Source organism: Penaeus vannamei, chromosome 27 (genome assembly GCF_042767895.1).
Source record: "Penaeus vannamei isolate JL-2024 chromosome 27, ASM4276789v1, whole genome shotgun sequence".
Taxonomy (NCBI): domain Eukaryota; kingdom Metazoa; phylum Arthropoda; class Malacostraca; order Decapoda; family Penaeidae; genus Penaeus; species Penaeus vannamei.
The window spans coordinates 15,871,276-15,881,275 of record NC_091575.1 but is presented as its reverse complement, the minus strand read 5'-3'; the positions used below and the strand labels follow the sequence as shown (position 1 = coordinate 15,881,275).

Genomic DNA, 10,000 nt, shown 5'->3' with positions numbered 1-10,000 from the left:
CTTGCAGAATCATCCTATATATATAAATATATGTATATGTATATATATATATATATATATATATATATATATATATATATATATATATATATATATATAATTTTAATTGGCTCTAGTTCTTATTTTCGAATTTTAAGATACTAAAAAAAAGATGAATTGATTTTGAAGTTCGACATGATGTACAGCTCTGTTCCTAGCAAGATTGCTAAAGGTAGTGCGCTATTATTTCTATTAGAAAACGGTTTATGGGATGAAATTAGGATCGTAGTACATTACTAATGAAGCACTGAAAGGGTGTTACACACTAATTAAAGTTCACTTCTGAAAGAAACAAGTTAACCATCAAATTAAGGCCCTATCACATTAGCGATCTACCCGTCAGTGTTTGCGTCTCCACATGCATTTGAGCTTTTCTGCGAAACGGCTCTCAGATGAACACGGGTAAGATCGTTTTCGTTTGAATAATTTCCGTGTTGATCTTGTACTACGGAGGATTTATACTACTAGATTATTGTTGCAGAAAAATGATAAAATAGCTCGTGTAAATAATAATCTGTTATCACATTTTTTAACGAGTCTCCTTGACATGGTATATTTTAAAATCATTGTATGGGGAAGCTGCAGATTCATGAGTCCTAATTTATTTGTTTACATGAATGCTATGTTTGTTTACATGGGGGAAGTAGTACTCTGCCAGTTAATGGAGTCAGACTATTTGCATACGAAAGAAAGTACGGAAAACTGCTAGTGTGACATGACCTGGCCTTTAGAGAGGAACAGAATTTTCGAAAGGGAATGACTCATCATATAAAGTACGAGAGATAAGCTATGGCATCTGCAGACATGTGGATTACCTTCGGCACTGCTTAAGCTACTACGGGATATGATTTGAAATTCAGAACACGTCGTGGATTTCCTTGGACACTCCTTGTCATTAAGGAGAAGGGATAGATGTACTAGCTCCATACATGGAATATCATCTGCAAAGACGTTGTATTTACAGGAAGAAGAATGTACTTTGCTTCATTTTTATAAAAAAATACAGCAAACTGTATTATTCCAGAGATACTGATCAAAAGTATTAGAACACTTTTTAAAGCAGTCAAAGCCTGACAGTATTTGGTGTATTGTTATAACAATAGTTGTTATACCGGATTTTGCTCTTAAAAACACTGAAATTCAATAAAGTATTTCATATTTCTCACCGCTATATGTATCACATGTACACACCACTGTATATGCCATTTCATGGTTCGCCGATATCACGTAATACTTATCCATTGGACATTACTTCAATCACTTGTCCAAACCTTAGTGCTTTTGGATGTCGTCTATAGGCTAATGCTTATGAGATGAAGGACTCAACCCTGCCATTCCGAAGCCGAAGCTCCGCCCTCAAGTCGTTCAATAAGGAAGCTCCGCCTCTTTCATTTAAGCACAAGGTATATATAGGCTGACTCTACATGGTACTGTACCATACCTGGTATTCCCTAGATAACCACCATGAAGATTGTGAGTATATCGTGGAGAAATATTAATAGTGTTCGGAAAGAATTATATATATTGTATACGTGTGTGGCAATGCACGTAAGCGCATGCATGCAAACACACACGCACAAACATACATATATAGTTGTATATATAATATATATAATATGTATATATATATATATATATATATATATATATATATATATATATATATATATATATATATATATGCACAAACGCACACACACACATATATAGTTATATATATGTAAATGCATATATGAATACATACATATGTGTATAAACGTATGTGTAATATGTAAGTATATATATATATATATATATATATATATATATGCATATATATATACATATGTAATATATATATATATATATATATATATATATATATATATATATATATATATATATATATATATACATGTGTGTATGTGTGTGTGTGTGTGTGTGTGTGTGTGTGTGTGTGTGTGTGTGGGTATGTGTGTATATATATATATATATATATATATATATATATATATATATATATATATATATATATATATATATATGTGCATGTATGTATATACATATATCCATACATATGTATATGTATATATATATATATACACACACACATATATACATACATACATGTACTATATACATACATATATATACCTATATATACATACATATATGCACACACACACACTCACACGCACATATGTGTGTGTGTGTGTGCGTGTGTATTAGAATGCTGAACTACGGTTGATTAGGAAGGGCATCCAATCAAATAACCTCTCAATGATTAAGAGATTTTCTAGGTCCTACAGTGGAAGGGACACAAATATGTATATACGAATTGGTACATACATAAATTTAAGTAAATAAACAACTAAACAGCATCTATTTCCTGCTTTCTGTGTAAAGATCGTTCTTGCCTGCTTCGCCGCCGTGGCTGTCGCCGCTCCTCAGTTCGAGGAGCCAGTGGTCGAACTCCTCCGCGATGAGCGCGTCTTCAACGAGGACGGCACCTTCTCCTACGCCGTGGAAGCCGACAACGGCATCAAGACAGCCGTTTCTGGAAGCATCGGAGCCGGAGGCCAGATCAACCAGGAGGGATCCTACACGTGAGTGGTCAATAGATCTACAGAGATAGACTAGCAAATCATTTCCGGACCATTGCGTAGATTGCAGATATTTTAGAGCTTCCATAGTACGTCGACTAAAAGATACTGCATATCCTATCAATCTCATTTCCATATATATTTGAGGTACGTTAGATTTTTTTTTTCTTTTTATTTGACCCAGGCACTTTTACCAACGAAAGATATGTCTATGATTCATTGTGTATGGTATCGTTTGTCCCGTCCCCAAAACAAAAATGAAATATATTTGGCGGAAATACTTTACTCCCATGCGTCTTGACATGTCGATATGATTTTTAATGTCTATTTCCCATCTGTCGCAGCTTTATCCTCGAGGACGGTACCCAGGCTCTAGTGTCTTTCGTGGCCAACGAGAACGGCTTCCAGCCCCAGTCCAGCATCCTGCCCACTCCCCACCCTCTTCCCGCCCACGTCTTTGAGCTGCTGGAAATCGCTGAGCGTCAGCGCGCTGAGGGAATCGTCTTCGAATAAGGAATGGAACCACGAATGAAGATATATGACAATGGAACTGAATTTCATATAATAAATCTTAGCATTACTATTTTTTTTTTTTTTTAATTCTGTATTCCTCCGAAAATTTAAAACAGACATAAGACGCAGATACAGTCTAGTGCTCTTATGTGGTTCTTGAGTTTATCGTGAAACCAATCATATGGCGGGCTCCTTGATTTCCAAGAGATGGAGTACCACTCATCCCATGAGTTTCAAAGGGAATTTGTAGCCTAGAATATACCAAAGCTATTACTGATATATTTTTACTTCACACAACGTGGATAAATAATAACACTGCTACTACTACTATCACTATTTTCAAAAACGGACTGGAAAAATGATTTGGTATCAGAGACCAATGCCAATAGCAATAGTGTACAAACTATATAAGCCTATGTCCCACTTTTGGCCTACTGCATTTAGGAGCTGTGTAACGATAATAAACCAACAAGACATATTGAATGTATCCTTGTTTTATTTTCTCTTTATGCACACACACAATCACACACACATATATGTATGTTTGTGTACATATCACCTAGATTTGATTTAATTTTCTAATTTCGTTTTTGTAATTTTTAAACATTGTTCTAGATGCCTCTAACCTCCTCGAGAACTGCCTTTCGCCCATAGTTTGACGACCACCAAACAGTTTGACTGAAAGGATAGTATCGCCCAGGGACACAATGTTGAGGAGAGAATGTAGCCACACCTCTCTGCGACCCATTTTGGATATAATGTCACGGGGACGGCACGCTGTCGAGTTTCCATTTATATCAGTACGTTGTTGTTCATTGCTGACAGTTGATTTAAGGAGTGTTGACATTACACACCAGGCTTACGAAGAAGCATGAACGACCAAGATCTGTGAGGACACCAGTCTGCCTGAATATATCCACCTCACGCAACACATTCACCGAGACATATAATGTTCGTCTGATATTGACACCCCCATCATACATGTTAGCTACCTTTCGTCCAGGTTATAAGGTCTTTCGGCTACAGAGACCGTGCACCCTTAGTGGATCCCTGTGAAAATAATGTAGGAACTCCATAGATCTCGACATACAGGTTAACCTTGCTAAGGTATAGGGGGCATGCCGTACAGTAGGATCTTGTAGCTCGGTAAACTAGATAAATACACTTTTTCAGTTTAATGAACTTCCTCTTGGATTGGTTGCTAATTATAAAAATCAGTTGGGAAACCAATTCAAGAATCCTCTAGTAGATAAGTGAACACATCGAAATGTAAAGTTTGTCTTCATTTCTTATTGTGGCTGTTTTCCTTTCATTTCTGTGTACGCGTTACTATGTTTGTGCTTGTGTTAACACACATACAGACATGCATATATATATATATATATATATATATATATATATATATATATATATATACATATATGTATGTATATATATATGTATATATATATAAATATATATATATTATATATATATATGTATGTATATATATGTATATATATAAATATATATATTATATATATATATATATATATATATATATATATATATATATATATATATATATATATATATATATATATATATATATATATATATATATGCGCGTGTGTGCCTTGCTATACGATATCTGTCGTAGTAAATAATTTTCATATCATTTAATCCATTTTACGTATATGATCACTACTTAAGATAATCGTCCTAATAAAACCGATCATAAAAAGCTAAATCATAATCACTTCACAGTACTCAATATGTCAGTTGCACACATCTTAACCATGTAAGGTTGGAACAGACTCGTTGAACGTGCTTATTGTGAGTAGGTGCACCTTCGATTGGCAAAACTTAATGCTGTAGAATCTCCAGACACACCAAGTACAGCACAGGTGGATATCCTTAGACATATTTTATCAACAGTCACAACAGAAGAAGAGATAATTGCATTACTGAAATGCATGATTTTCTTCTGTAAACGAATATGGCATCAACTATTTTTTTCTGAAAAATATAGGAAATAGTAGTAGGATAATGGTACGGTCGTATATATAAAGCTATATCTAGATACATTTTTTTCAGTTAAGCTAATGCAACATAATATGATGATTAACACATGTTATACCAAGCACTGTTTTTACAAAACACTGAATTTATATTGTTCCCAATTAATTAATAATTTATTTGTAAAACCTCACGAACATAATTGTAAACTTGATACGAAGATAAGATACGAAAATGCAGGTAGGATTCCTTACTGACCATTACTTCAATAACATATGTTGTTCAGACCTTTTCGCTTGGAAATGAGATAAAGGGATTAACCTTACCCATCACAAGCCGAAGCATCTCCCTAAGGTCGTTCAGTAGGGAAGCTCCACCCCTTCCTTTAAGAGCAAGGTATATATAAGCCGGCTTTACCTGCTACGGTAGCATACCTGCCTAGGATATTCACCATGAAGTTTGTGAGTATGAAGAATATTATATCCATTGCTAGGAATGTGAATATACAAACGCACGAGTTTGTATAGATTTGTACTTATAAGTACATATGTATATACATATGTATTTGTATATGTATGTGCATATATATATATATATATATATATATATATATATATATATATATATATATATATATATATATACATATACCATAACATATAGGCAGATAAATGTATTTTATGTAAATATATTTATGTGTTTATAGATAAGTACTTAGCACTCGTTTTTGTGTACAGGTCATTCTTGCCTGTCTCGCCGCCGTGGCTGTCGCCGCTCCTCAGTTCGAGGAGCCAGTGGTCGAACTCCTCCGCGATGAGCGCGTCTTCAACGAGGACGGCACCTTCTCCTACGCCGTGGAAGCCGACAACGGCATCAAGACAGCCGTTTCTGGAAGCATCGGAGCCGGAGGCCAGATCAACCAGGAGGGATCCTACACGTGAGTGGTCAATAGATCTGCAGAGATAGACTAGCAAATCATTTCCGGACCATTGCGTAGATTGCAGATATTTTAGAGCTTCCTATCAATCTCATTTCCGTATATATTTGAGGTACGTTAGAATTTTTTTTATTTTTTTTAATTTTATTTTTTTTTGACCCAGGCACTTTTACCAACGAAAGATATGATTTTTAATGTCTATTTCCCATCTGTCGCAGCTTTATCCTCGAGGACGGTACCCAGGCTCTAGTGTCTTTTGTGGCCAACGAGAACGGCTTCCAGCCCCAGTCCAGCCTCCTGCCCACTCCCCACCCTCTTCCTGAACACGTCTACGAGCTGCTGGAAATCGCTGAGCGTCAGCGCGCTGAGGGAATCGTCTTCGAATAAGGAATGGAACCACGAATGAAGATATATGACAATGGAACTGAATTTCATATAATAAATCTTAGCATTACTATTTTATTTTTATTTTTTATTCCTCCGAAAATTTAAAACAAACATAAGACTCAGATACAGTCTAGTGCTCTTATGTGGTTCTTGAGTTTATCGTGAAACGAATCATTTGGCGGGCTCCTTGATTTCCAAGAGATGGAGTACCACCCCATCCCATGTTTCAAAGGGACTTTGTAGCCTAGAATATACCAAAGCTATTACTGAAATAATCAACCAGGAGGGATCCTACACGTGAGTGGCCAAGACAAAAGATAAATACATAAGCGGGTCGTTCGCCAAAATAATAAGCATGGATTGCAGATTCCGTATCACGTCGGCTAAAAAATTCTACATATCTCGTTTCTTATCGTCTCCGTTAGTATTTAAAGAGCACGGAGAAAAATGTTGAGCACTTTAGTCACTGAAAGGAATAATTTTGTTGATGTTAATTGTCTTTTTCTTACAGCTTTATCCTCGAGGACGGTACCCAGGCTCTAGTGTCTTTCGTGGCCAACGAGAACGGCTTCCAGCCCCAGTCCAGCCTCCTGCCCACTCCCCACCCTCTTCCTGAACACGTATTTGAGCTGCTGGGAATCCCTCAGCGCGCTGAGGGAATCGTCTTCGAATAAGGGATGGAACTTACATGGCCATGGAATGTAACTTGATGTAATAAATCGTCGCACCACTTACATCTTTTTCTTATCTAAAGTTTAAAAAGAAGACTGGATGCACGCGCAGTTTTATGTCTCATGCACACACACACACATACAGATGGTTATATGTATGTATTACTCATAGGTTATGATATTATGTATGTTTTATTTATTAATTTTTATCATACCTATTAGAAAACATATTTGGTTCGTCTGGACATGGCTTGAGAGCTGTGGTCGTTGATAAGTAGATTTGTTTTTATCATTCACTACCTTAAAAGGGGAAAAGGTAAAAAAAGAAAAGAAAAAAATTGTAAAGTATGGACACTTACAGCAACCTCTAGGACAATGGTTCTTAAAATTTCTCGCCGTTGAAACCAATCATGAGGCGGACCCCTTGATTACTAATTGATGGAGGCACATCCCAACATCACCATAAAACATGTTTGTAGCTTAGAATAATGGAATGTTCCTTAATAATAAAATATTACTTTTTCATCATATATATACATATTTATGTATAAATATATATAAATGTAGATTCTTATTCATATATATACATGCATCTATAAATCTATATGCACACACACACATATATGTAAATGGATTGCAAAAACAGGAGTGCATCTCTCTCTCCCTCTCTCTGAATATACATACATACATATATATTTATATATATATATATATATATATACAGATATAAATATATGTATATGTATATATATGCATATCTATCTATCTATCTATCTATACATATATATATATATATATATATATATATATATATATATATATATATATATATGTGTGTGTGTGTGTGTGTGTGTGTGTGTGTGTGTGTGTGTGTGTGTGTGTGTGTGTGTGCGTGTGTGTGTGCAAATAAATGTCTATATCTATATATACATACATAAATCTATTCGTATATATATATGTGTGTGCGTGTGTGGTAGAAAATCCCACAATGCACAAACTAGATCTATTGAAGTGAGACAACAGCTTCGGAATCGTCCTCGATTCCATCTTCGGGTCTAAAAGGGAAAGGGAAGGAGAAGGATAATTCCGATATGCGAAGCTGAGCCTCGCCCGGGCTATGAAGGGAGCCCGGTCTGTGCCGACTCGATCAACGTGTGTCAGCTAGTGCTGACGCGACTGAGCTTAGTCCTTACTCAACGTGGTGTCCAGCCACAGCGGCGACAATTGCAATTTCTCGCGCCTGGGCGGGGCGCGAACCGCCGACCCCTCGGATGAGAGGCCGACACGTTACCACTGTACTAGCTAAGAGGCTAGGGGAAAGGGAGAGGAAGCAGTATAAGAAAGAGAGGAGAAGCACTAGGGAAATACGGGGCAGATGAGGACTGATGACCGGAAGCGAAGTGAGGTCAGGTCGAAGGATCAGGTGAACGGAGGCCGGCATGTGGGAGGAGGCGGAGAATGTGGGAAGCGAGGGGTATGTTGACCGAAGAAAAAACGCTGTTCAGGTGAAATTGGCCAGCAGCTTGATCAAGGAAGATTCCACCAGTCTGCGGGCATGGACATCAGTGGAAGAAAAGGCAATGCTCGCTGCTTTCCAATCCAACTGATGGCCTGTGCTCCACTGATGGCAGAAGAGGGCATTGTTGTTGTGTCCCCTGGATATAGCGTATTTATGTTGAGACAGACGCTTAGTAAGACTGGCGCCTGTTTCATCTAAATACTGTTTGTCACAGGAGACACATGGAATAGCATAGGTACCCACCTTCGAGGTAGAGGGAGGGCAGGTATGAGCCAGGTTGCGTCGGAGAGTGTTCACCTGGCGAAAGGCGAGTCTGCAGTTGAGAGAGATCATCTGCGACAGGAAATCAGGGAACAGGGCAGGGTCCTGAGGCCTCCGTCGCCCCCTACAGCCTCTCAACTGTAAGATTCAAGTGAATTATTGATCGTGATTATTTTGTTGATACATATGCGGTTGATAAAACATAATGCTGTAGAATCTCCATCTCGAGCTGTAAAATTAATCATACAGCCATTTTTGGATAAAATCTTGAAAATAAACTAAAATGAATGACAATCGACAGAAATATAACGAAATACCAGAGATAAACCGTGGATTGCGTTAGGGAAAGATCTGGGACTTTAGCGTGTATTTGAAATAAAGTACAGAAGTGTATTCTTGAACGTACTGTGTTACCAACAGTCATAACGGAAGAAGAGAGGTATTTGCATTACTAATTGTATATACACATTTTTTTTGCACAAATATGGCATCTATGAGAGGTTTGTGTTTTTTTTTCAACTGGTAGAATATAGCAAATTGCATTAGTATTAGATGCTCGTCAGAATGTTTTTTTTTTCTATTTCAGTCAAACCAAAGCAAAATAATTGGCACAAACATTAACACGGGCGTTGTATCAACTACTGTCCTAACAAAACACTGATTTTGTTTACGTGACAATACATTTTTCATCTATTAAAAACTTATCTGCCGTGTAAACAGCTAAGGTCATTAGCAGCGAATACTTTGTGGGATTAGCTATTTAGCTTCCGATAGGTACCAAACATTTTAATTTCTTGGTATCAACGCATTCCAGGTTATCATCTTCGAATCTTACATAAAACAGAACTACAAACTTGCAAAGTTAAGAAAATACAAGCAACATTTATTACTAACCATCATTTCAATAACTTCTGTTGTTCAGACCTTTTCGCTTTTGATTGGCGACTAAAGGCTCATGCTGATGAGATAAAGGGGTTAACCTTACCCTTCCGAAGCCGAAGCTCCTCCCTAAGGTCGTTTGATATGGAAGCTCCACCCCTTCCTTTAAGCAGGAGGTATATATAAGCGGACTTTACCTGCTACGGCACCATAC

General features: G+C 36.9%; 3 protein-coding genes across 3 annotated transcripts in view; all 3 read left to right on the top strand.

The window, feature by feature from the left end:
- The first annotated feature begins 1,449 nt into the window (after positions 1-1,449).
- LOC113825228 (cuticle protein AMP1A-like) lies at positions 1,450-3,202 on the top strand. The gene is made up of 3 exons (XM_027378029.2): positions 1,450-1,512; positions 2,425-2,624; positions 2,966-3,202. Exons 1-3 carry the CDS (start codon positions 1,504-1,506, stop codon positions 3,132-3,134), a joined length of 378 nt encoding a protein of 125 aa, XP_027233830.2. The 5' UTR covers positions 1,450-1,503; the 3' UTR covers positions 3,135-3,202.
- A 2,360-nt stretch (positions 3,203-5,562) lies between these two features.
- Positions 5,563-6,524, top strand: LOC113825231 (cuticle protein AMP1A-like). The gene is made up of 3 exons (XM_027378032.2): positions 5,563-5,593; positions 5,870-6,069; positions 6,288-6,524. The coding sequence occupies exons 1-3, from the start codon at positions 5,585-5,587 to the stop codon at positions 6,454-6,456; spliced, it is 378 nt and encodes a 125-aa protein (XP_027233833.1). The 5' UTR covers positions 5,563-5,584; the 3' UTR covers positions 6,457-6,524.
- Positions 6,525-9,887: 3,363 nt separating this feature from the next.
- Positions 9,888-10,000, top strand: part of LOC113825236 (cuticle protein AMP1A-like) — a 1,398-nt gene continuing 1,285 nt past the window's right edge. The window contains exon 1 of the mRNA XM_027378036.2: positions 9,888-10,000. This exon is cut by the window's right edge and continues 34 nt beyond it. The gene's annotated coding sequence lies outside the window, so the exon portion shown is untranslated.

Excerpts from the sequence above, each read along its gene's own strand:
- LOC113825231 (XM_027378032.2), top strand. Across the intron at positions 6,070-6,287 it reads AACCAGGAGGGATCCTACAC|CTTTATCCTCGAGGACGGTA; the intron begins GTGAGTGGTCAA and ends CATCTGTCGCAG.
- LOC113825228 (XM_027378029.2), top strand. Across the intron at positions 2,625-2,965 it reads AACCAGGAGGGATCCTACAC|CTTTATCCTCGAGGACGGTA; the intron begins GTGAGTGGTCAA and ends CATCTGTCGCAG.